Raw genomic sequence first — 27,967 nt, forward strand, 5'->3', positions numbered from 1 at the left:
TTCTGCACTGGGCCCCCTGCTGAGGGTGGAGCTTGTTTAAGATCCTCTTTCTCCCTCTGCCCCCCCCCCCCCCAACACTGGATCACAACTGTATTCATTGTGGGCTTCTAATGATGAACATGGTTTATGATCTGGGACAGCTCTGGAAATCCCAAACTCAGAAAATATATAAACTCTGGGGGATTAATTTTTTTTAATAGAAGCACTATTGTAATAGTTTTCTTAATAAAAGAAGGGCTTCTCTGCTACCACTAATCACAACAGCTTCAGAATAAGAAAATTAACATCCTAATTAAAACCAGGATAGCAGTTTAAAGCCCATGTCAATTTCAAATGAGCTTTGTCATATAATAGTGTCACCTTTGGTAAGTTAATTTCCTCATCTATAAAGTAAGGATTATGTACCATTTAAAATGGCATCAAAAACAGGAATACTTAGGTAGAAATTTAAATTTGTGTAAGACTTAATGTAGAAAATTATAAAATACTGGTGATATCAACAATGAACTACATAAACTTATTAGAAGATTCAGTATTGTCAATTTTCCCTAACCTGATCTCTAGATATGATGTAAAACCCAGTTTGCAAGAGGCTCTTTTTTGGGGGGGGGGGGGGGTAGGAAATCAACAAGCTGTTTCTAAAATTTATACGGGAAAAGGAATTAGAATAGCCCAAACAATTTTGAATAAGAAGACAAGGCCCACACCACCTGGTCTGAACACTTACTATAAAGTTCATGTAATAGATATTAATGGAACAGGGGAAGTCTAAAAAGAGACTCACAATAATGGTCAATTAACAAAAGTGAAAAGGTGAATCAGTGGAGAAGGATAGTGCTTTTTCACAAATGGTGCCGGGACAACTGGACATCCACATGCAAAAATAAACACCAAAAACCAAATCGTAAGTTGTACCAAATACATAAGTCAAAGTGATCATACACCAAAACGTACCTCAACCAGAACTTTCTAGGAAGAAAACAAGATCTCTGAGACTGTTTTAAAAAAGGGTTCTCAGATACCATACCAAAAACATGATACATAAATACTCAATTTCACCACAATTGAAAGCTGCTGCTCTGCTCTCCTAAAAACAATGAAAAAAACAAACTGTAAGGGGAAAATATTTGCAAATCACCTGACACAGGACATGTGTCCAGAATGTATAAAGAACTCTCAAAATTCCAACAATAAGAAAACAATCCAAAAATGGGCAAATATTGGGGGCACCTGGGTGGCTCAAAGTGTCCCACTCTTTTTTTTTTTTTTTTTTAAAGATTTTATTTCTTTATTTGACAGAGAGAGACACAGCGAGAGAGGGAGCACAAGCAGGGGTAGTGGGAGAGGGAGAAGCAGACTTCCCGCCAAGCAGGAGCCCGATGCGGGGCTCAATCCCAGGACCCTGGGATCATGACCTGAGCCGAAGGCAGACGCTTAACGACTGAGCCACCCAGGCGCCCCTGTCCCACTCTTGATTTCCGCTCAGGTCATGATCTTGGGATTGTGAGACTGAGCCCCCTGTGGGCTCCAGTGCTTAAGATTCTCCCTCTCCCTCTAAAAACAAAACAAAAATGGGCAAATATTTGAACAGACAATTCAAATAAACAAAACTAAGTATCTTCTTAAACTATACCACCCCTTTCAAGAGGTAACCACCATATTTCTATGTATCCTTGCACTCCATAAACACCCAACTCTTATTTTTTTAATTTTTTATAGATTGTATTTATTTTACAGAGAGAATTGAGAGCACAAGCAAGGGGGAGCAGTAGAAGGAGAGGGAGAAGCAGGCTCCTGATGCAGGGCTCATTCCCAGGACCCTGGGATCATGACCTGAGCCGAAGGCAGATGCTTAACCATCTGAGCCACCCAGGCGCCCCAAACACCCAACTCTTTTAAAAAGTAAAAGCCGGTGGGGGCGCCTGGGTGGCTCAGTCGGTTAAGCGTCTGCCTTCGGCTCAGGTCATGATCCCGGGGTCCTGGGATCAAGCCCCGCATCGGGCTCCCTGCTCCTCGGGAAGCCTGCTTCTCCCTCTCCCACTCCCCCTGCTTGTGTTCCCTCTCTCGCTGTGTCTCTCTCTGTCAAATAAATAAATAAAATCTTTAAAAAAAAAAAAAAAAAAAAAAAAAAAAAAGTAAAAGCCGGTGTACTGTGGTTAATACATAAAAGTTGTTGAATAGCAAGGGTCCTTACACATCTTGAGTTTGTGTTTGAAGTGTATGATTTGAACTTTGATTTTCATTATGTGGAAACACAATTTTAGGAAGATTCATTTAAATAGGGAGTTCAACTAATAATCCATATGGGAAAGGGAATTATTAAAAACTTTTAACCAGGAAAAGCCAACAAGGCTTCAAGACCAATGTATGCTGAGAGGATTATTCTTAAGACATCACCAAGAACAGGCGCTTGGATGGCTCAGTCAGCTAAGTGTCCCACTCTTGGTCGCAGCTCAGGTCATGATCTCGTGGTCGTGGAGTGGAGCCCCAGGGCTCTGTGCTCAGGGCACAGAGTCTGCTTCAGATTCTCTCTCCCTCTTCCTCCCTCTCCAACAAATAAGATCTTAAAAAAAAAAAAAAAGCATCAAGGAAATACTAATAATTTAGAGAAAGTGAAATGGTATACAAGAACTGGAGGCATAAAGACAATAACCTATCACCTTTAGTAGACCGGCTGGTTTGAGTCAGTAGCAACCAAGTGATAACAAGATTGAATACAAACATCTGGATGCCTATAATGTATCATATTGCCAGGAAAGATTAAATATAAACAAGTTAAATAAGATACATTCTTTACCCAGTGGGGAAAACATTTAAAAATCATTAGCAAGGTACAGGTTTCCCCTGCCGTCTAGAAAAGTAGAAGTAGAAGGTTCCTATGAAACCTTTCATAAGCCAAAATGGCATCAAGTCAAGAAATTACAATTTATATTGAAAAATTTTTGAGCATTCCCAAACCCCAAAAATAACCTTTCTTAATCCTTTCTGATACTTTAGCATGCACCTTGCTAACAGATGCACGAAATATATGGAGATAAAAGGCAGAAGCTCACAGACACATTCAAAGGTACGGTGGCTTGATGCAGAGTGTAGTTGTCAGGGAAGGAGCCTTGCACTGCCACTCGCCCTGCCAGGGTGCATGCTAACAGCTTGCTGCAAAACACACTCAACAATTTTTGCTTTCTGCCTTTTTTTGATAAAAGTGAAAATCTTCTTTAGGCTTCTTTTGGTAGCACTAACAGGTACCAATGTAGGTCTTTTGGTAAAAAAGAAGTACGGGGCGCCTGGGTGGCTCAACTGGTTAAGGGTCTGCCCTTGGCTCAGGTCATGATACCGAGGTCCTGAGACTGGCTGGCATTGGGCTCCCTGCTAAGCAGGGAGCCTGATTCTCCCTCTCCCAGCCCCCCCAGCTCAGGCTCAATAAAATCTTAAAAAAAAAGAAGTAGCATAATGAACTTTTGTGGGGTTTGTTTTTTAAAGATTTTATTTTTGGGGGTGCCTGGGTGGCTCAGTCGTTAAGTGTCTGCCTTCAGCTCAGGTCATGATCCCAGTGTCCTAGGATCGAGCCCCACATCGGGTTTCCTGCTCAGCAGAGAGCCTGCTTCTCCCTCTCCCACTCCCCCTGCTTGTGTTCCCTCTCCTGCTGTCTCTCTCTCTGTCAAATAAATAAATAAAATCTTAAAAAAAAAAAAAAAAGATTTTATTTTTAAGTAATCTCTACACCCAATGTGGGGCTCAAACTTACAAACCGTGAGATCAAGAGATGTATGCTCTACCAACTGAGACAGGCAGGTGCCCCATGTGTGCATGTTTTAATATGAATACATATACTGTGTGTAATACACACACACACTGAACTTCAAATGTGTACTTTGGGAAGGGGGAGGAAGATAAATTCTGATAAACAAGGAAGGGAATCTAGGACAGTTTCCTAGAGATCTGGTGGATGAGATCTCCAATCAGTGAATTTAGGAGAAAAACTATAGATGTCAATAATTAGCAGAAAAAAACTTCTGAGATGCCAATAATTGAAACAAAGTAAAAAGGCTAATCTATATAAGACTATGAGGAAGAGAATCTAGATGACAGTGGGAATGCATAACGGTTTTTCCATCCGATTCAAAGAACTAAGAATTCTCCACAGATCTGAATTTACAAGGTCTGACGTGAGGCCCAGGATTTGGATTTTGAACAAGTATCTGGTGTGATGCTTGTGAATACACTAAAATGTGAGAATCACTGATTTGGATTTAGTAAAAGGAGAACATAACAGAGACAGTTAAAGGGTTTCAAGAGATGAGATTTCTGTTATAAAGCAAAATGGAGAATGAAGCTGTAGGGCATGATGGTTATTGAAAACTTTTTTTCCCTGGATTTTAGAGAAACACAGGTCTTAGAAATAGGAACACATACCTAGACGATGAAAAGGGAAGTTTCTGGTAGAAACTTTATAGTAGATGGTTTCAAATATCTCATGATTTGGTATCAGTTTCCTGAACTTTCCAACATGAGGGTGGACAAAAAGCATAAATGCACAGGGATTAAACAGCATTTTCTTATTTTACTGACAGGTCAAGAAAGAGAAACAAAGCTCTGACTTAAGGAAGATCAGGTCAATTTGGTCAAAGAAAATTTTATAGAACTTGGTTCCACACGGCAAAAGAACCTTAATACAAGATTCCCTTACCAGCGATATGAGGGGATTCCGGTTTACACTGAAAGTATGTTCCACTAACACACTCTATTAACACCTAATTAGAAGTTCATTTCACAGGAGAAAAAAGTAACAGACAGAGGTGCCTGGCTGGCTCAGTTGGAGGAGCATGTAACTTTTGATCTCAGGGTCCTGAGTTCCAGCCCCAGGTTGGGTGTAGATTACTTAAATAAATTAAAAAAAAAAAAAAAAGTAACAGATAATTAATCCCGTATAACTAAATGTTCTATTTACTATTTCAGTTGCAAAAGAATTCTTAAAATCATTTTACTGCAAACTCTTCCTCCAAAGATATTCAATATTCACAATGTAGCCAATTTCTATTTGAATCACCATTGACCTTTTACCTGTCCCTACTGAAAAAGGAGTAAATGTGTGGCTGAATGGAAGTTTTTCGATATTTCTAGAAGAAAAGTCTACTAGAAATGAACATAGATCCTTCCTTTGCAGGCAATATAATGATTCATTCACTAACTGAAATACATTTGACATGGAAAGCCTAAAGGCAAGCCACAAAGTTGGCAAGTCATGCATTAATTATTTCTGACAACAAAAAGTTTCTTTTCCTTCCTGGCAACCCTCTCTTCCAGGATATAAAGCCAAATGAAGCTTTCTGACAAATGACTTCACTTGTAAACACGATGTGCCATCTTCTCATCCCCACCCCATCTAGATATCTGGACATCTTCCAAACTGAAATTCAGGAGAGATGCTTTAAACATGAAACTCAGGCTCGTCTACTCTAAATCCATTCTTTCCCCTATATGGAAATCTGACAAAACAAGTACTTGGCAGCATATAGGAGCAAGTTCTGTAGCTTACATATTTACTGGTTAACAAACTATTTTTTCGTGACTGTGTAATAAAATGCAGAACTTCACATATAAGAGGAAAACAAAAAATTTGCCTTGATTACCAAGGTTCCCTTGGCAATTTAAAGGTCTTAAGGACAATTATCACGCAGTTCACTGAGGAATAAGAAACGGGAAGATGGCTTTTATTTCTGTTATATTCTTTCAAATCCACCCCCCCAATCCTGTCTGACCAAGATCTACGCCACCAAAATTATACAAACACTGGAGGCAATTTTAGGACTACACATAAAACTAAGAAACAAATATTAAAAGGAAAAAAAAATAAGATTTTTGGTTTGGTTTGAGGGAATCAACTTGGGAGAAAAGATTTTGTTTATGCTTCAACAGGATTGGGTAGCCCCAAAGACAAATAAATATAAATCCGTAAGTGGGCCATTAGGATGAACAGACTCAATAACACACCATGAAACATACCATAAGCCACTGAAAAGAAAAAAAGAAAATGAACCCCCCTCCATGACTTCTTTCAGCTGCTCTCTCCATCCTCCCCCAACCCCCACAGCCCAATTCCATTGCTGTTGAAACTAGAAGTATTTCCAGGTAACAATTTCTATCTTGTTCTATCTTAACTTTTAAGCTATCACACTTATGAGTATAGCAGTATATCAAAGTGCCTCGTAAATGTTAGACTAACAAATGATGTAAGGCATTATTACCTAGTCCATTTTTCCCACCCAAAAAGCAGGCTGAGGTCCACAGTAAGACATGAAATCAATTATCAGTCATAATAGGCTTAAAAAAAAAAAAGTGAACTACCAGAGAAAATACTGGAGAACACTGTACTTTCATTTGTTGTGTGTGGTCAGTACACACACATACACAAAACAGAAACTTCACTGTAATGAAATTAGTGATCTTCCTTAGCTATTATTTCAGCTACCTGTCTTAACCAAACAATGAAAGCAATTAGAATGCCTATTAACTAAAACAGTGAGGTAGGTAGGACATTAAAGCTTCTGTCAGAATTTGATCCTATGTGATAGGAATCCCATGGGACAGGAATAGCAGCAACTTCCTTAAGTGATAAAATTATTGGGTCAATACCTGATACATCTGATTCAGATTCTCACAGGCTATTAAAAATCAGTTAACCTTTCAGGGACATATAGATATTAGAAGCACGCTTGGTAATTCTTATTTGAAAAATATGGTGCTGGACTGGAACTCTCAAGTATATTAAGAGCTGTAAGTATCTAGCCCCGTGCCCTTTATCTCTAAAAGCAGATACTCAAGCAGAGTAATGTATCCCAGGTCACAACCAAGGAGAACAGGCTTATGATTAGAACACAGAACATACGGTTTTCAAATCAGTGTTCCTATGTTAAGATGCTTATTCAATCCAACATCCCACTGAACTATTGTAGAAATTCGGAGAATTTTTGAGCTAAGAGTAAATACTTGCCACTTTAGCTTTATGAATGCCTAACATGAGCCTGATATTTTAACTTATCCCATTTCCCACCATTCCCATTTCTTCTAAATCTAGAGGTCAAGACCCTCTCAACATTTCAGTAACTGAGGATCAAGTAAGTGTCCTCATGAAATATCTCACCCAGTTCCTCTTCTGATTACCTCTACTTTCCATGCCTAGAGGCATTATGGTGGTAAGAAAACTGTTACTTGTAAAGTGAGATTACTGATTGAGCCAGGTGGCTTATATGTTCTGTCATTGGCAGCAGATGTATTCTAAGTCCTGGCCAAACTTTTCACAAATTTGGACTACTGTGGATAAGGAAGATTGGTGGGCGGGTGGATCTGTGAAAAATCAGTTACTTAAAAAAACAAAACAAAACCAAACCTCCAATACCTCTGGTGGTTAATTAGATATACCACCTTTTAAAAAACAGCACAAAAACATTCTAATGAAAACCCTTGACCTGTGGACAGTCCCCCTAGTGCTCTACTCCCTATTATGTTCCTGAATCTGACTTAATTCTAAAACCTCAAGTGAGTCATTTTAAGTAACTGATCAGGCAAGATGTTCCTAGTGTACAAACACTGACAAAGCATATTTTTACTGACATGCATTTGTCTATTAAATATCACCTTTTAGATTACTATACATCTTGTAAGCTTTCACTCCACAGCCTAAGTGCCAAGGTTTGCGACAGGTTCTAAACTTACAAAGGTGTATAAGGTACAGTTCTCTGTCTATAAGGATGTCTGAATTTAGTGAAGGGATATCTAAGTGAATAAAAAGCTACAATGTAGGACAGAAAGTGACAGGAATCATGTTAAGAATATATGAAATTCATATGGACAGATGACCTATAGCTGTAGAGGTTATCAACAAAAGTTTCACTTAAAAAGCAGTCTTTGGGGCGCCTGGTGGCTCAGATGGTTAAGCGTCTGCCTTCGGCTCAGGTCATGATCCCAGGGTCCCGGGATCGAGTCCCGCATCGGGCTCCCTGCTCCTCGGGAGCCTGCTTCTCCCTCTGCCTCTCTCTCTCTCTGTCTCTCATGCATAAATAAATAAAATCTTAAAAAAAAAAAAGCTGTCTTTGACTATGTGGTGATAGAGGAACATTCCAGATTGTGGGAAAAGTGTGAATAAAAACAAAGACTAGGGAAAACACAGAGTTTGTACAGGGGAGCCATGATAGTTTTAGTGTGACTGCAAATTAGTTTGGAGAGAGAGGTCTAGAATGCTAGGTCTAGACTGGGAGGTCTAGAATGGGAGGCAGAGTCTAGAAGCTTTATTTCTGTATATAAATATATCATATTCTTTTAAAAGCTGCCAGAGTGACAGTACGTAACAGCATCAGACACACTAACACCACCTAATATCTGCTTCCTAAACACTTGGCATCATTCTAAGCACTTTACATGTATTAACTCATTTAATAGTAATTCCAACATTGTCAGGGCAGTTCTACATATATTATCCCCATTTTACAGATGCGGCAGAGAAGTTAAGAAATTTGTTGTAAACCACCCTTCTCACAAAAAGCCTGGCCACACCTACACATTCTAAAGCTGGAAGTATCTTCTTTGCTATCCCTGAACTATTTTTAAAAGCTATCATTCTTTTTTTTTTTTAAGATTTTATTTATTTATTTGACAGAGAGAGACACAGCGAGAGAGGGAACACAAGCAGGGGGAGTGGGAGAGGGAGAAGCAGGCTTCCCGCTGAGCAGAGAGGCCGATGCGGGGCTCGATCCCAGGACCCTGGGATCATCACCTGAGCCGAAGGCAGACACTTAATGACTGAGCCACCCAGGTGCCCCTAAAAGCTATCATTCTAATTGGGGCCCAGAGAAGACCTAAATCCTGTAAGTAGCTCCAATCACTCAATCTTTGAAAAGAAAAAGGTACCAAAGTTAAGGGATTAATAAAAGGAAAGCAATGGAAACATAAAAATAACCACATTCTCATTGCAAACTAAAAATGCTAAAAATGTTATAATGCATAAATGTTTCTGAATGTATTTACTTTTTCCTCAATCTGTAAACAGATTGTTTTGTAACTCAAAGCCAGCACTATGATGGGAAAAATTTTTAAATGCTTATTTAAATGAGATCAAACACAATTTTGATATATGTAACAAAGTGGCTCAAATTTCCTAAGCTCATATCCCAGATGGGTTAAGTTTTATAAAAATGGATTAAAAAGGCAAATCAAAAAGAAAAAGGGAAAAAAATTAATATTATGACTGATAAACTGATATTTAAAAAGCTTGTTTTTTCTAAAATAAAATCGTAACTCTTCCCTTGCTAAAGAGCAGAAAACATAAGATTTTCTAAAGCCCTAAGAAAAAAGGGACCGAGAGAGTTAACTAGTAAAAGTAAGCTCTTCTTCTTGAAGAATACTCAAAAATTAGCCTAATCCATGTTTTCTTTTTTAAGATTTTATTTATTTATTTAACAGAGAGGGAGACACAGCGAGAGAGGGAACACAAGCAGGGGGAGTGGGAGAGGGAGAAGCAGGCTTCCCCGCAGAGCAGGGAGCCCGATGCGGGGCTCGATCCCAGGACCCTGGGATCATGACCTGAGCCGAAGGCAGACGCTTAACGACTGAGCCACCCAGGCGCCCCATCCATGTTTTATTTCTAATTTTTTTTTTTTAAATATTTCTAATTGTTCAAGCCCTTCCTTATCAGTATAAGTGATAAAATAAAAGTGGTTTCCAAAAACAAGACAATTAACATTTTTACTTAGATTTTAGATAAAGACTCTTAGCTAAACATTCATGTTCCACACACATCTGTTACCTCTGTATTTTGTTAAAACAAAATTAAAAGAAAACACACAAAATTTAGTCCACTGAAAAAAAGAGGAGGGGAAGATATTTCACCCCACATACCTGAACACTTTAAAAGCATACATATATTTTGTTAAGATGTTATCTTAAAACTGTATTTTTTTAAATAACGAAGAACTGACCTCTCCCCTTTAGTGTGAGAATCATCTGGCTTCCCTGCACTTATTTTACTTACTAATCCACTTTAACTTTTCAATTTAAGTTGTACTTTATTATTTTTTTTTTTTTTAGTTTATTTATTAAGTAATCTCTAAACCCAACGTGGGGCTCAAATTCACCATCCTGAGATCAAGAGTCGCATGCTCTTCTGACTGAGGCAGCCAGGTTGTACTCTAAAGATCAGAAATAAGAAAGCCTTGATAAAAACACTAAAATCTAATGGAAGGATGGAATTAGAATTCAAAATACAGAAAACAATGTAAGGTAGAGCATTTGCCTTGTCCCAGTTAGGGACCTCAAAGGCACTTTGATAATAAATGCTTACCAGACATTTCAAGCTCTAACTAGCGTGTTTAAAACTGATTTCATTTTCCTTACTAATCAGTGGCCTTTCCTGACCTTCCAAATTTGTTAAAGGTATGAACTATTCCCCCTTCTTTAAAATCTAGAGTGTTTTGTTTTCTTCTTTACCTCTGTAATCAAGTAGAGATCACATGCTGCCAACTCTTTTTCTCCCTCCCCCCCACAATCTCTTGCTCACCTATTCCTTCCTCTTTCTCCAGGTCCTACTTTAGTTTCAAGCATGCTGATGCACTGCAACAGTATCTTTATTTATTTATCTTTTTAAGATTTAGAGAGAGGGCACTAGAGCAGGAGGAGGGAGGGGGAGAGAGACCCAAGCTGACTCCACACAGAGCCCACCGCAGGGCTCAGAACACTCAGCAGGGCTCAGAACACTTAACAGAATACTTAATCAACTGCAGTGCCCCCACTGCAACAGTATCTTAACTGTCTCTCTACCTCTAATTCCTGTGTCATTTCTTCAGTCACACTGGACACTGTTTCCAAATGACTTTCCAATAGTACATCTTGGGTACATTGTACCTCTCTATGTCTATTCAAAAACCCTCCAGAAAAATAACTAAAATTAAAGAGGAAGACTGTATGGAAATATATCTGCAGCAAATTACTACTAAATATATAACAAACTCAAAGAATTAAGAAATAAAATATCAAGACTGCTACATAAATGGCTAGAGATCTTGAAGACAGAACTTGTCTATTACTATGAATCAGTAAGTGAAATTACAGAAAAAGGTCCCACTTCACTAGTTAACAACAAAAATACTACAAAGAAAAGGAGAGCTCAACATATTATGCACCAATTAAATTAGCAAAAATGATTATAATTATAGGCTACCCAATGCTGACAGCTAAACTTAGGGAGGGACAATTAATCCTAAAAGAACGGTCCAAAAGACAGAAGATACTGTATGCACATAGATGATAATTATAACACAATACTGAAAAACCAGAAACCCAAAAGGTCAAGCAACGGAAGAATGAAGTTGAAACAGTTTGATGAAGTATCTTCAGACATTAAAATTATAACAGGGACTGTGTAGTCACATTGAATGCTTATTACAATGTTAAAGGAACAAAGAAAAATAAAAGTTCATCTAATTATAAAGGAAAAATATGCATACGAACAAGGAAGACGGAAATTTTAAAAATCTGATGTTAGAGCGGGATTAAAAGTGATTTTTTTTTTTTAGTTCCACTTTGGTTTGTAAAATTTGAGAACAGAACAATAATAATTTTCATTTCCTGCTCAATCCCAGCTTTCAAGGCCCTCTCAAGGTTCCCAAACCTGTATAGACGACAAGCATCCCATATAATTCCTGATGTGCAGCTAATTCTAGAAATGTTGATAAATTGGCCTCACGCAATTTTCCCCTTGTAATCTTTAGTCACCCATCTTCTCCAAACTGGTTTATTTACTACCCCAAACATAGCTTTCTTCATATAACTGAATTCTTGATCACAACTTTCCATCCACTAAGAAAGTCTAAGATTGCCCCTTCTTCTAATTTTACAAATTATATCTCACTAACCTTGAAAATCCTTCAATGATCACTAAGTAAATTTCTTCTTGTTCTGCATTATAAAACAATGTGGCTTGGGGCGCCTGGGTGGCTCAGTTGGTTAAGTGTCTGACTCTTATTCTGGTTCAGGTCATGATCTCAGGGTTGTGAGATAGAGCCCTATATCGGGCTCTGTGCTGGGCATGGAGCTTGCTTGCCTGCTTAAGATTCTCTCTCTTCCTCTGCCTCTAATCCTCCCTCAAAAAGAACCCAAACAAACAAGAAAAAAACCCAAAACTACAATTTGGCTTTTAAAAAACAATTAGATCTGATTGTATACTGAACTTTGACAAATCTATTATTCTCGTAAGCCATGATTTAAATCTTTAAAAACGTACCTAAATTGAATCTTTTGAAATAACTATATTAACTTTCCGTGTTTATTTATGTTTTCTTTTATTAACAATAAGCTCCTTGAACATAGATCCTTGCCATGTAGAAACACCACCAGATACCTAGATCAGCTTGAATCCAAATCCTAAAATACGACGTCACTCTAGTTTGAATTATATGTGGAAAAACCCCAGTCATCTATGCCTCCAGGTGGCCATAAAAATCAGCAGTGACACCTAATAGGGCAAAAAGACTATACAGGGATTGCAAAGATTGCTTTGTTAACAAATAAGCAAATTATGTAACTTTCCAAAAAATAACGAAACTATTAGGAGAGCAGGTACATTCAACACAGCAATCTGTTCTATTTCTCAACATAGACATTTACAGAAACTGTACAGCGGAACAAATTCGATCATTTTTCAAGATACATGTATACGTGACATACATACATAAAATAGCAACAGCTGATCTTAATTACTAAATAAAAGGTAAAGTAAAACTACATACCAGAAATACAATTTTCAATAGCAGATCCAGGTCTTTTAAAACTGGAACATATTCCTTCATTTTCCCACAAAATGAGCTTTATTCTAAAAGACAAAGACTTCCTTTAGTTTTGAGTATGCCACAGTCCTCAGAACATAGACTATTTTATAATCTCCTTAAAAAACAAAGAAACAAAAACTTCACTTCTAAACACTTTTACTGATGAGATCCCTGTATGTCAACTACTTTAACATGGGCTCAAAAAAAATCAGGAAAATGTTCAATGTTCCGTGATTAAAAATCCAGAAATGGGAACCACATGAATGGATAAACTAATCCATAGGAATGTTCTAATTTTGAGATTTCAGTGTAAAATACTACCTTAAGAAGCTAATTACATAGCTTCATTTGAAGCCTTGACCAAATAAATAAAGCATTCTGCTTTCAAAATAGCTTTTCATCATTGACACACCATTAAAAATTTTGGTGATTTTGATTTTGTAGGGAACATTATTCTATTAGTTTGGGCTCATTGAAATAGGTTACGAAAAACAAATCTATCATAATGAATTTTCTCTCATTAATACCTAAAAGATGGTCTAGTGACTGTTCAGTTAATATTCATCTACAGTCACCTTCCATTAATATATCTTAAAATCCTCAAGAATTCTCAATGGACTCTCTAAATCTGTATTACATTAGCAATTACAAATCAATACTAAAACAAGTATTTGGATCATTATAAGAATTTTGAAGGCTAAGATAGCATCATCTGTAGAACACTACAAGTTCTTAGAAAAGTATTACTGTTAAAGAAAACATTAAGTTGGTTTACTTCACATATTTTACAAGAGTGCATACAGGTTCATAACAAACACTGACAAAGCACCTATCATGTATCAGGTAGGGAAACATAAGAGTGATAAAAATCTCAGTTGCTGACCTCTGGGAGTGGAGTCTCAAATAAAGAGCCTAACAACTGCAAAACAGTTGATGAGAGACAATATAAAGGGTACTATGAGGGTACAAAAGCACCATGAGAATGCACATAAAGATGGAAAACTTTAAGGAAAGCTACGAGGAAACATAAAATAAACTCACTCACTATACCATAAAAACAGTATTTGTTTTTAGTATCCTCTAAATGTCACTTCTGTGTAGCAAAATATTCCACTATACAAACACCTAACTAGAGTCAAAAATATATTAAATTTAAGAAATCACTTGTAAGGTCCAATAAAAATTCTCAGAATTATTTTACAGTATGTGTGACTTAAAAATTATAATTCTACTTGAATAAAGAGACCCAGGAGAGAAAATTAAAAAATAAAGCAAAAGAAAAAAACAGAAAAAATAGGGGGGAAAAGGAAAAAGGACAGCAAAAAATATAACTGCAGTAAGAACAAAGCTTTCTGATGGACAATTGTACAAAGACTAAAGCCTTAAATATATAATCCTTTTGGTCTTATATTTCCATTTCTAGGAGTTTATTCCAAATAATCAGGAATGTACAGAATGCCTAGGTATTTTAGCCACAGACGACAGTTCTCAGGCAAAATCTCTTGTAAAACATGCACAAGGATACCAAACATTACATTGCTATCATAGAAAAATTAAGGTATCAGATTATATAAAGTACGGTACATCTATCCTATAGAACACTATGCAACCATGAAAAATGCTTTATGGGCAAAATGTTTCCCATGTTCCCAGTATTTTCCATAAAGAAGAAAACATGAGTGACAAAATGAGCACAGCTAGAATGACCTTTATTTTATAAAGCAAAGCTGATGAAAACGAGAAACCCCTCTGCATTATATGTAACTACAGTATAAACTGTAATTACCTTTTGGTGGAAGGAATACAAGAGATTTTTGTTTTCTTCTTTTGGCTTTTTAGTAATTTCCCAATGCCCACTGCCATGCATTATTTGGATCAGATAGTACTTTTAAGTTGGGTAGTGGAATTATAGATGATTACCCCCTGGACAGTTCAGCAGTATTGTATTGTTTTACTATTTTACTAAGAAAAAATAAATCACCTCCCTTTTAAACTTTTACTGACATATCTTTTCTACACACTAAAATTTTTTAGTAAGGAAAAAAATCCTGAAAATGTTCATATTATTCTGTGATAAAAATATTAAATAAATGGGAACTACATGAATGGATAAATTCATAAGTATGTGCTAAATTTGAGATTTCATTCTACAAGATCACATCAGGAAGCTAATTATACAGATTCATTTGAACCCCTGACCAAACCAAGCTTCTTTCAATGACTGTTCTTCCATTTTCGCTATTTATGGCTCTATTGGTACACAGCACTGGTCCATAAAAACTTTTCCAGTCTACCCAATTCTAAAGATTTTTACAGAAATTATAACTCACCTCAGTAATACTTAGGATATGTCACTGAAAGTCTTGTTTTCTTCAGACCAACTGCCAAAAAAACCCCAAGAAGTTATTAAATCACACAATCGTTTCTAGTCTGGAGACCCATCAATACAGCAACAGGGTTCAAAAGAGAAGTATTAGGAGCATAATTTTAAGCAGCTATCCAGACCAGTGTGCCTAGGTCACTCAAAAATACCTACAGTCCACCTTCTAAAGTAATTGAGAAAAATCACTGCTATGAATGAAAATTTTAGGTAGTTATTCTGAGTAAATTTAATCAACGTGGATTTTCGACGATATTTCACATTTTTTTATTTCATTCTTTAAAACAACTTGCCAATTCAAACTCCACTTCCACCATTTCAAATGTGTTTTTTTAAACAGAACACAAAGATTCTGCTAAAGGTACAAAATCAATGGCTGCCCCGAACAAACTTCCTATCGGGGAGGTCCTCTTATTTAAGGTGTTTTCAGTCCCTACAAAACCACTACGATTTCCTTTCAGAGTAGCATCAGCCCCGTGCCGAAAGGCACAGCCGCCTACCTAAGGTTAGAGTAGCAGAGTCTGGGCTAGCCAGTGAACTCCCCACCCTGCAGCTTTCTGCAGGTTGCTCAACGCTTAATCGTGTTGAGCAGCACGCGGAAATCTCTCCCCACGCAGATGGGTCTAAACACCTTGCCTTTCCCCGCGTTAATTAAGGAGGCGCCCACAGCGGGTGGCACTTGGATGGACGATATGACAAGTTCCCGAAACGCACTTCCAAAGGGAGGAAGAACTGATCGGAGAGGAGACTCCAGAAAATCTCTGGAGAGCCATGCAAAGGACCCGCCCGGAGAAAGAGACCTGCACATCTCCTCCGCCCCTTTCTCTCTCGCGGCGGGAGAGGAAGCCTCGCCCCTTTCATCCCGCCCCCCCCCCCCACTCCCCACCCCGCCGCAGGGAGACCTTACTTTGCCATGGCCGCCGCGCGGCCCGTCCACTTCCGGTGCCGGTGCCGCTAAAGCTGCGCCATCCCCCAGTCACTCGGACAACCACAGCTTCCAACCGACCTTTTTGACAAGTCCGCGACTCCTCCGACCTTCACTAGGTGCTGTCCTGGAGTGAACGGCGGATAGGTGCCGCACTAAAATGAATCTATGGGATAAAGCCTCGGCTCTCCTCTCGCCAGAAACATAAAAAAGCGATAGAGCTGCGACCACCACCGCTCAGACAAAATGGCGCCGAGAAGCCGGTTTAGCGCAGGCGCCTTGGAAAGACCCTGCCCCGCCCCCGTGCAAATCCTGGCTGCAGCTCCGGGTTCGGTTTCCATGGGACACTTCGCCGCCAATCCTCGTGCCGAACTGCTCTTCCTGACCCCTCAATTTACCAATCAGTGTTCAGTCAAGCACATCCGGAGTCGCCTCAACCAATCATTTTTCAGGACCTGATTACTCAATACCCGATTCTCCAGTAACGTTAGCCTTCGGAGACAGCCAATCATAAGTGGAAGATGTCCTACCTGCTGTTTTTCGCACCAATCCGTGAAGTTTCATAGCTACATCCAATGAGGACGGCAGGTAGCGAGCTCCAATCCGAAGCTCCTCGGCGTCATGAGCAGCCAATAGGAGTTCGTGTAGAAGCGAGTCTGCTCAACAGCTTGTTATTTGGTGGATTGTGGCAGTAAATCGGGCGAGTGGGGAACCGGGTGCAGGAACTGCCGCCGCGGCCGGGAGTGGTGCTGCCCGGACGGGGGCCCACGGGGGTCAGTGGGGCGGAGGACTCGGGTGCTGACAGCGCGCACTTCACCCGCAGTTGGTAGGTGGGGAGAAGGGAAGTGGGGGATACTGAGTGGACGAAGCGGCAGTAGCAGCTCGTGCTGCTGCCCGGGGTCCCGGTGCAGTTGGAAGCTTCGGAGGTGGGGAGGGGGTGCTGGGCAAGCGGTGCGGCGAGCGCAGGCAAAGGGGCAAGTCGTGGAGCAGCGGCAGCAACTGCGGGAACCGCCGCCGCAGCCGCCTCCTCGGCGGCTTCCCCGGGAAAATGGCTGTGGGGCTGGCCGCGCCGCTAAGTTTGCTTCCGCGCGGTGAGGAGCGGGCTGCTTGGGGGAGCCGGTCCCCAACTCCGCGGCGCGTCCTTCCCTGTGGAGTCCGTGGCAGGACCCGAGGGGCCGGGGGCAGGTACCTCTCTGGGCTGTACAAAAAGTTGAGGCGGGCGCGGGGAGGAGGCGGCGGCTGCCGCTGTGCGGCTCCCCTCCCCTCCCACACCCTCTTCGGGCCACCTCCCCTCCTCCTCTCCGCCCCCCCAGCCCCCTCCCTCGCGCGGGTCTCCCCTCACTCTCGCGCCTCCCGGCTGAAGGCCGCGGCCCCTGCCCCATCGGTGAAGAAGCGCTTCTCCTTTCTGACATGGTGCAGAGCGGAGGAAGGAGAGCAATGGCGCCGTGACACTCCGCTGCCGCCACCGCGGGCCCGGGGCGGGCCGAGGGGGCCGAGCGGCGGAGGCGGGGCGCGGGCCGAAGTCGGGGTATCTGGGGGGCGGCTGAGCGAAAGCTCGGCGACCCCGCCTGCGGGGGACCTGGAGAAGCCCAAACGGCGCCGTGCCCTTTTCTAGAGCGCTCGGTCCTGGGGCTCCCGAGTTGAGCATTTCGGGTCAAAGTGGCGAGCAAGGCGGGGGCGCGGTGGGCCGCTGGCGAACTCCGGGGAGGAAAGGGCTGCCCTTTGGCGCCCGAGGGGTTCTCGCTGCTTCCTCAGCTCCTGCGTCCTGGCTGCCCTCCGGGGGATCTTATCCCTTCGCTGGTGAGGGTTTAGCCTCTCCCCGCTGGCGTTTGTTTACTTTCTTTCCTTGGGTCGCTCCCCTCTGTTGACTGATTCTGTGCCTGTCTTTCCCCTCCCCATGGTTCTAGCGACGGAGAAGATAGCTCGTTGAGCTGGAACCCCACAGATCACCAATAAAAATGAAGGTAAGTGGAGTCAGCGCTGCTCTGAACCTCGTGCCCTGGACACTGCTTGTCGTGAGGCTGGTGCTGTGGAATGTCATATTTTTTTTCTACTCAAAATTGATTCCTCTACTAAGCAGCGCTTTCTGAAAATGAGGACGTGTTGAAACGGTGAGAAATGATCATTGTGTCTAATGCAGTCAGTCCGGCCCCTCTCTGAAGCAGTTAGCACTTTGGAAAGGCTGGTGCAGCCTTTCCATTGTTGTCCATTGGGCTAGTATTTTTAACACTTCCTGTGTTGGCAGCAGCCTTTGCAGAAGTAAAGCTTTTGTCCTGTTTTGGTTCTTTGGGGGATTTTTTGAAATTTTTTTTCTTCCTCAGTGCCAGTATGATTTTCTAAGGAAGGACTATGTGCATTGTGTAAGGGAGAGATCATTTCTTTTTCGAAAAATTCTGTAGCTAAAATATTTGAAGGTGAACTGATACTAATGTTTTGTTTTAGTTGTCATTATAGTAAATATTTTAAAACCTACATATAACCTAAAAAGATATATTCTTCTGAAGATAGCTAATAGTGCACACATCGTATGTGATACTTAAAGGGAAAGGAAGTTACAGCATTGTGTAGTGCAGTGGCATTGAATATTTCAAGTCAGATATGTATCTTCAATTTGCATTATTTGTAAATGCACTAACTTTAAAAGGTACTTGATTCCTTACTCATTTACTGTTTCAGTGTATTAAACTCTGAAATACAGCATTTCCCCAAACTTTCTCTTTCTTTCTCCTGGAAATGACACATTACCTTCTTTAATGTTACTTGGGAAAACTTACTGGAAAAGGAAAAATCATTTTCTACTTAAAAGTGTTATTTCTCAAGTGTACACTGTTACCTTTGCACTTAGCAATATTGAATCAAGCCTATATGAATACATTTAACCTTAGAAAAGAAGTAGGTAAAATGACAGACTTAGAATAACAATCATTCTGTTACTTCAAGATTAAAATGAATGGTAGAATGAAATTTCCCACATCTTTTAATGTATCATTCTGATTATGGCCATTTGTTAAAAGTAGATGTTTTTTAGTAAAGCTTATTTTTTTAATATACCAGGAAGATTAGTGTGATAAACTAGGTACAGCACCAAGTTTTGAGCCATTAGTTCATATCTCTGCATTTATCAGCTGAATTTAGACTTAGATTTTTTTTATTTATTTATCTGACAGATAGGGAGCACAAGCAGGGGGAGCGGCAGGCAGAGGGAGAGGGAGAAGCAGGCTCTCCATTGAGTAGGGAGCTTGATGTGGGGCTCGATTCCTGGACCCTGGGATCATGACCTCAGCTGAAGGCAGCCGCTTAACCAACTGAGCCACCCAGGCGCCCTAAGACTTAGATTTTTTTTAAATGTAGCTTTTAGCCATTGGTTCCCCCAAATAATGCTTTACCTTATGGAAAGCTTCAATGATTGGCTTCATTTCTTTTTTTTTTTTTTAAAGATTTTATTTATTTATTTGAGAGAGAGAGAGAGCACAAGAGGGGGGAGCCGGAGAGGGAGAAGCAGACTCCCCTGTGAGCAGGGAGCCCGATGCGGGACTCGATCCCGGGACTCCAGGATCATGGCCTGAGCCGAAGGCAGTTGCTTAACCAACTGAGCCACCCAGGCACCCGACTTCATTTCTTATCTATGCAGTTATTCTGTATCCAAAAAGATATTGCTTTAATGTAGCTATATTAAACATTTAACTATGTATTATTAGCATTAATCTTAATAGCAATATTTCTTCTAATTTGAAGACAAAATTTTCAGACCATAATTAAATAACATAAAGTCTTATGAGACACTTACTATGAATATACCTTTTCTGATTTTGGAGGTTTTGTTTTTTTGGGTTTTTTTTGTATTTTGTAATTTATTATTATTTTTAAAGTAAGCTCTACGCCCACCATGGGGCTTGAACTCACCACCCAGAAATCAAGAGTCGCATGCTCTACCGACTGAGCCAGCCAGGTGCCCCTGCTTTTGTTTTGTTTTTAAATGTGTTCATTTCTTAAATAAATTATAGAATTGTTGAAACATTTTGTATCTGGAGGAAAAAACATTATCATATGTCCTTACTGATACTTCTCAGTTAAAACTTAAAATGTTTTCTGTTGTCAGGATATAGTTTATGTAGTAAAGGAATGTAATTGCTTGCTTTGGGGTATTTTCCAAATTATTAATGACATTAGTAAAAAATAATGTTCTTACTACTTTAAATATAGAAACTTTTAATGAGGCTTGAGGTTGGAGTAGGGGAGAATAGTAGTGACATTCACATTTTATGTTCTTTCATCAGGCGGCGGATGAGCCTGCCTATCTGACAGTGGGAACTGATGTCAGTGCCAAGTACCGAGGTGCCTTCTGTGAGGCAAAAATTAAGACTGTGAAAAGGCTGGTAAAAGTAAAGGTAATTTTTTTTTTTAATGCAACCTGGATTGAAGAGAATTGGGGAGGGAACACTGCAAATCAACATTTTATTGAATCATTATTACGTGAAAGCACTGTTTTGTACAAAACTGTTGGAAAAGCACATTAAGAATTAAGAAATAAAGAACTCAAAATGAGAAGTTATTCCAAAATGCTTCTCTGAAAACAGCATGTTTATGAGACTTCCTTTTATTTGGCTCTCTGCTGTTGTGGCATGCTTACTTAGGCTATGATCTATTTTCTTCCCTTTCATAATGTTCAGGTAGAGATGATTTCAAGTGATTATTAAAAATAATATAGTGGAAATTGTTTTTAAGACAGTGTTAAAAAATGATTTAAGAATTTTATTTATTTAAAGATTTTATTTATTTGACAGAGAGAGACACAGCGAGAGAGGGAACACAAGCAGGGGGAGTGGGAGAGGGAGAAGCAGGCTTCCCGCGGAGGAGGGAGCCTGATGCGGGGCTCGCTCCCATGACCCTGGGATCATGACCTGAACTGAAGGCAGACGCTTACCGACTGAGCCACCCAGGCACCCAAGAATTTTATTTTTAAGATGCTTTTATGACCAGAAAAAAGGTCACCACATTATTCCTATACAATATTTGGAAATACAGAAAAGTACCAAAGGATTAATACCCATAGCTTACCTCTCAGAAACTACTATTAACATTTTTGTGTTTCCGTCCAGTAGTTTTCCTATATAAATATTTTTAGTAATCTTACTAAAATTACAAGTGTAATCCGTATTTTATTATAAACATCTTTAACATTACAGAGCTGTATAATAAAGTTCATGAATGTCCTCTTTGTGATACCACTCCAGAAAGATTCGATATGGTCTGTCAGATACTATGCAGTGCCTACCATAACAGTATTGTTGTTGTTGTTATTGGATCGTGTTGTACTTTCAGTTTTGCAATTTGCTTTTCACTTCCATTATCTGATCTTTTCCTATAAGAATTAAGCACCATGAAAGGAGGAAATGTTAGACTTGTTCTATCCCCAACACCTAGAGTAGTGCTCAATACATAGTAGGCACTCAGAATATGTTGAATGAGTAAGTGACCTGGAGCAGCAGCATCAGCCTTATCTGGGAACTTGTTGGAAGTGCAAATTCTCAGGCCCAGACCCCAGACCTACTGAGTCAGAAAATCTGTGAGTAGGGTCCAGTGATTTTATTTTAACAAGCCCTTCAAGTGTTTCTGCTACATGTTGAAGTATGAGAACCATTGAACTAGGAGAGGATGATTTGTGTGGCAGATAAATAGATTTATCTGTGATTATTATAAGATTTCTGTTTAAATTTTGATCTGATGAAATTTTTCTTCAGGTATTGTTACAGTATCATTTGACATTTCTTTGTTTCATTTGGCCTTTTTACTATGTCAGCTATATGGGATTTGATTACTAAATATTTACTTGGATTTCTTTGAGAATTTAAACTTTCTGTTAATATTGTGGCTCTTGATATATTTATTTAAAATCAGTACAGTGATTGGGGAGGTCTTATACATTATATGGAATTTCAATTTTCATATTTGGGTACTTGCTCTATGTGAATGATTACACTGTGTATTTGGGAGGATTTGTAGTAAAAAGGAGTACTTATTTGTAACTGAACTACATATCATGATTATTTAGGTTCACTTTATAAAGGACCAACAGTGTTCTGGTTTTAATTTGTTTACCTTGTATGTGGGCAATAAAAGTTTGATACTGTTTTTTTATATACTTTGTGACAGAATCTTTTATAACTTGTTGATAAGAAACAATGAAGGCAGTTTTAAACTTTTGCAATAATCACTACAAATTATAAATCTTGTATAGTTCATTAATTCAGCAAACATTTATGAAGTGCCTGTAATATGCATTGACATTTGCTGACGCTGGTGTAATGATGAAGGAGGATTCTAGCCCTCAAGGAGCTCACAGTTAATGGGAGAGAGAGTAAACATAAATATAAGACAGTGTAATAAGTATTAAAACAGAAGTAAGCACAGGATGCTAAGAACACATAGATTAAAGACGTCATAAACATGCTGTTTTAAAAGTAATGTGCAAATTATTGTGCAAAAAATGTTTTGCAGGTACTCCTGAAACAGGATAATACTACACAGTTGGTGCAAGATGACCAAGTAAAGGGTCCTTTAAGAGTACGTATGTTTTGCAGTTTAAAATCTGTAATGATAAATCACAAATACATATGGTAAATTACTGAATTTTACGTTTGTAGGTAGTTTTAAAATTTATAAGAATGTTAATCAGAAAACAAAAATACAAATGAAGTGTTACAGAGTTAGTATAGACTATATTACACTGGCTGTATCCTTAGTTTAGAAAGATAAGTCATCTTACAGAGGGTAAGTTAGTACATATAAACATGAGTTTTCAGCCACCTTTTGTTTTGAACTCTTGGATTAAATACCTCTTTTTTTTTTTTTTTAAACTGTCATCAGAGGTATTAAGCCTGCTAAGGAATATACTGGTATCATAAATTTGAATCTTATGTTGTTCTAACTTAACAAGTAAAGTATGTTGACTTCATAATTCAATTTAGTGGGTACCTATATTGTGTTTTCTATCCATTTATGGCCATTTGTTTATGTAATAAATCTTTGTTATGTCAGAATACCACTTCGGTTAATATCTGATATACAAAGGTCTGGAAGCTGAAAGAAGGTCAACTGGTCCATCCCTCTCTCAGGTGAACCTTTATCTAAAAGGTCCCTTAAATACGAATGCTGAATCCAATATTCGATGTTTCTATGAAAGAAAATTGAAGCTACTTTTGCTATCTTATGGTGTCTGGTTCTTACATTTCCACAATTTCCTTGAAGGCAATATGATATAGTACAAAAGCTCTGAAGTAAGACTGAAGAGACTGGGTTCTCATCGTCTCATCCGAGCCACAGTATTCAATGTGTAAAGTAAGGGTAATAATAACCTTACTTGTGCCAAAGCGTTTTGGGGTTCAAATTGCATGATAAATATATGAGCACTATAAATGATAAAGATCTAAGTCAATGTAAAGTAGAATTACCATAGGTATTTTTTTCTTTTCAACCCAGGTCATAGTTGGTGGGAGTGATTTGGTTTGTTTAAATTTGGTAATGAAATTTTGATACTGGGTTTTAGGTTGGAGCTATTGTTGAAACAAGGACATCTGATGGATCCTTTCAGGAGGCTATTATCAGCAAGTTGACAGATGCTAGTTGGTATACTGTGGGTAAGTAGTTAATTTAATACATAGGATTTAATTTGGGATTGCATACCTCTATTTTGTAAATACACTGAATTATGTTGGCAGAGAAATATGTATTCTTTACTGTCAATTTACTTGATATAGTTGGCTAAAATTTTAATGACACCTGCTGGTAACAAAAATAATTACTTTGGTCACTTGTGGCTATTTCATCCAAGAATGTACTTCTTTTTTAGAATACCTAGATTATTTCTTTTCAAGAAAGTTAAATTATATGGTTATTTTCTTCCATTAGAAAGTTCATACAAGTTGGTATTGTAAGTCATCAGACTTTTTTACTTTTCCTGTAATGACAATTAAGATTGTACAGTTGTAATCTTTTATTGTATTGCTGCCTGTCATTACATAAGGGTAATACAGATGTTACCACAGAATTTAAAGACTAAAAAAATTCTGACTAGAGTAGATTCAAGTCTAGATGATCATAGCTTAATTTTTGATTTTTTGACCCAGTCAAGTCTCCGTAACACCTTTCAGGAAAGATATATGTGCTACTAATGTGAATGCATACTTAACATTCCATGCATAAGCTTATACTGGCTTTAAAAAACTTTATTGTCGTGAGTAGCAACAAGTGTCTTAATATATGTAAACTAAAACCTAAATGTAGTAGTTATATAGTTGCTGTCATTATGTTGATGAAAATAGCAATGATTAACATTTCCAAATCTCTTCTCAGTACATTCATACTATACAGTCCTGTGGATAACATCCAATCTTTTGTTTTACACTGAACATCTATACCATTGTTTGGTTTTTATATTTATGTCTTGGTATAAGTGATGTAATCATGGTGTGGTTTCCTTAAAGAAGGAAAAGAAATTATCCTATAGGTTTACTTTTAGTTTACTTGGTTTGTTGCTTTGGGTAAAAATCATTCATCTTCAGGTGATGCTCAAAGCTGTGAACAACATGCTTTGGTTAAAAATTGTACTTCGTGTGTCTTAACTTCGTGGCTGCTATTAGTAGTACCAATTTGTTTTATGTAACTACTATTTTCTAACTGTTTTTATTCTTCTTGGATCTCCTAGAAATTGGTGTTGGTTCACAACAGTGCTGTTATTCTGAACTACATATTTTTAGGAAGCTTGGTTGTGGCTGTTGATAGTTGTTAGAGATTTAGAAACCAAGTTTAATATTAACTCTTAGAAATCAAGTAAATATAATTTTAGTATATTAAACCAGTGGTAAAAATTACAGGCATTCATATATGCAAAATTATGCAAGATTATATGATTCATATTCAAATACTAATATTGCCTCCTATTTGGTACTTAATATCAAGGTTGCATTGACAGTACTTGTGAAGTTTTACTGATATAATGCTTATGCTTCTGCAGAAGCGATACTTTTCAGGTTTTCACATTTTGGGCTTCTGCACTCCAGAATAGCCGATCTTTATCCTCTATGAATGGCATTTTAGCATTTCTAAAAGCTAGTTGCTACTGAGCATTCTCTATGGTGATTTTCTATGATGGGTAATTACAGAAGAAATTGTATAATTCTTGTTCTGAAAGAGCTTAGAATCTTAATTGCATGTAATTCGTGTATCAAGCATTAGTGTACATAAGAATCACTTGCTTGTTTTGAAAAATGACGATTTGAGGACTTCAAATCTCTTCAGTTTACTAGGTCTGGGGATGGCAACCCATGAATCTTTCTTTTTATAATTACATTGGGTGAACTTAATGCAGGTAGTACACATTTAGTAAAATAGTCAATACTTGGAGAAACAGAGACTTAGGAGAAAAATTCAAAATATTTAAGTTTTTTGCATCTGCATAATGACAGCAAATGACCTAAAAAATTTAAGATGTTAAAAAGCACTATTCACTTAAGTATATTTAATATAACACTCTGCTATAAAGAATATTTAGGTACTGAAGGATGTAGCCCATATAAAGAATGATTAGAGTATAATGAGCCTAAAAGATGGCAAAATAAAATGTGTCATCTCTCACAGGTCATGAATGTTTTATGTTTTTCTTTAATTGAGTGACTACTACCTGTTGGGTTTAATTCCTTTTTTTCTGAAATTTTTCTTGATTTCTAATTCCTAGTGAAGTATTACATAAGTAGAATCAGAAAGTTACACAAAGTATTAATGATCTCCATATCATTTTTTTTTACTTTAAATGATTTCAAAATTTGACTATTAAAAATGAAAGAAAAGAGGATACCATACCACTGGTTTGGATCAAATAAGAGTTACGATCATTGGTGATCAAAAATTATCTAATGAGTCTGGTAACGACTTACATAATGTAAGTATTTTTTCTGTGATAGCTGAATAGCCAATTTTGAAAGAGATTACAGATCTAATATAACCTAACTTTTAAAAATCTAGTAACACCTTGCTCTCTAATGTTGAATAATAAATAGCTCCAGTTTATGGATTTTTTTTTGTTTGTTTCTTTGAGCCTTGGAAATGGTTCCTCTTCTTATAATAAAACAGTGCTTCCTAGCATTATTTATTTATTTGGCAGTTCTTATTTTTTCATGAAAGACAAGGAATGTGTAATATATGGAAATGTATCATTATCCTTTTAGTCATTCAAAAGGTATCAAAATTAGGATTGGAATTTTTATCTTCATTTGAATGTTGCCATTAACTCCTGGTAAATACAGCTGTCATCAATAAGACACTCTAAAACTACTCTTCTTTCACCTTTTTGGAATATAAAAATAACACATTGTACCTGAAAAATAGGAAAATGTAAAGAACAGAATGGTTACTAATTTTAGTAATTTACATATAAAATGCATATACACACATATGTAAGCTATCAAATTTTACACTAAAATCTGTTTGATTGTGGGCGCCTGGGTGGGTCAGTTGGTTAAGCATCTGACTCTTGGTTTCAGCTCAGGTCATGATTTCAGGGTCCTGAGATCGAGTTCCATGTTGGGCTCTGCACTCGGCGCGGAGCCTGCTTGAGATTCTCTCTCTTCTTCCCCCTTCATGCTCTTCAGTGTGCTCTCTCGCTCTCTCTCAAATAAATAAAAACTTAAAAAAAAATCCCAAACTCTATTTGATTATATATTTTTGTGACAAATGCTTTTTAAGACTCAGGATTTTTTCAGGCCTTGTAATTACTGTTTTGCACGTCAATTGGATCAGATCTCATGGAAGTTCTAGTTAATGGAGTAGAGGAGGTTTAGATTAAACTGGTGAATGGACTGACTTTTGTAGAATGTGCTGCAGGCTTATAAGGCTTTTTAATTTAGTTAGAACCTCTTATGACAAGTTTTTTTATAACCAAAATCGACCACAAATGTTTTCAAAACCAGGTGGTTATTCCACTGACTAGAAAATCATTAAGAAAAAAAGTACTAAGCCAAAAGAAACCTATGCATTCCTGTGATACGCTTTAACCTATTGTTTAGATGGCCTTCCATAAGAATTAGCATTCCCATGATAGTTTGTCAATTTCATTATACATTTGAGTGCTAATTTCTTAAGTTTCTTGGTTTCTGAAGTTTTTGAGCTTGGCTGCAGAGGGACTTCTGTATCACAGATGATTTTATGTAACAGAACTATTGGTTATACCCAAGGTATGTAATTTTAAAGTTTTTAATTCCATTATGCGAAATATTTTCTTAATATATAAATGTGTATATATAAATATACTATTAATTGTGACTGCTACACAGATACAATAATAAGATTTTCTTTTTGTAAAGTCAGAATTCTTGACTTTCTCTCCTGTGTTCATTTTATGCCTGTGCTTCAGGCCTATTTATTACTCATTTTGATCCCCCTTAATAAAACTGTAGCTTTCTGATTCTCAATTTCATCATAAAAGGAGGATAGTGATTCCTACCTTGCAGAGGCTGTTGTGAGGATTAGTACATGATAGAAGCTTAATAAGTGATAGCTAATTATATCTTTGGAGAGATAAAGTTAATATACTGTTATCTTACTATCCTCCAGCATCTAACGGCGCTATGATCACAGGTAGAGCTTTTGTATTTAGTAGATAGATCCCTGTTGCTTTTGTTTCTTTTAATTTTAACAGTTTAGAGTTAGGCTTTGTCTATTTGTTTACATAGGCATTGTTTTGTCTAGTATGATTAACATTACTGAAAGAGACTTAGCTTTGTCATTTTTGTCAAATTATGTTTTAGTATTTATATGTAACATAGTAATAGAGATATCACTTTTTTAAAAAAA

General features: G+C 38.0%; 1 protein-coding gene and 1 long non-coding RNA gene across 8 annotated transcripts in view; one reads left to right on the forward strand and one right to left on the reverse strand.

Annotated features, from left to right (window-relative positions):
• Window positions 1-16,368, reverse strand: part of LOC118521247 (uncharacterized) — a 36,441-nt gene extending 20,073 nt beyond the window's left edge. For 2 of the 3 annotated variants that reach the window (XR_013440714.1, XR_013440713.1), the window contains exons 1-4: window positions 16,103-16,368; window positions 15,146-15,196; window positions 12,777-12,859; window positions 10,128-10,181 (exon numbers count right to left, since the gene is read on the reverse strand). This is a non-coding gene — a long non-coding RNA (uncharacterized LOC118521247). The remainder of the gene's footprint in view (window positions 1-10,127; window positions 10,182-12,776; window positions 12,860-15,145; window positions 15,197-16,102) is intronic. The other variant, XR_013440715.1, reaches the window with a different exon arrangement.
• A 419-nt stretch (window positions 16,369-16,787) lies between these two features.
• Window positions 16,788-27,967, forward strand: part of ARID4A (AT-rich interaction domain 4A) — a 64,729-nt gene continuing 53,549 nt past the window's right edge. For 4 of the 5 annotated variants that reach the window (XM_078053761.1, XM_078053764.1, XM_078053763.1 and 1 more), the window contains exons 1-5: window positions 16,788-16,946; window positions 18,028-18,084; window positions 20,398-20,508; window positions 22,619-22,684; window positions 23,667-23,757. In XM_078053761.1, the coding sequence (XP_077909887.1) occupies window positions 18,079-18,084; window positions 20,398-20,508; window positions 22,619-22,684; window positions 23,667-23,757 (274 nt within the window). In that variant the 5' untranslated portion in view covers window positions 16,788-16,946; window positions 18,028-18,078. Of the gene's footprint in view, window positions 16,947-17,901; window positions 17,921-18,027; window positions 18,085-20,397; window positions 20,509-22,618; window positions 22,685-23,666; window positions 23,758-27,967 lie in introns of those variants that run through there. The other variant, XM_078053762.1, reaches the window with a different exon arrangement.

This window comes from Halichoerus grypus, chromosome 8 (assembly GCF_964656455.1).
Source record: "Halichoerus grypus chromosome 8, mHalGry1.hap1.1, whole genome shotgun sequence".
In the NCBI taxonomy this organism is placed as follows: domain Eukaryota; kingdom Metazoa; phylum Chordata; class Mammalia; order Carnivora; family Phocidae; genus Halichoerus; species Halichoerus grypus.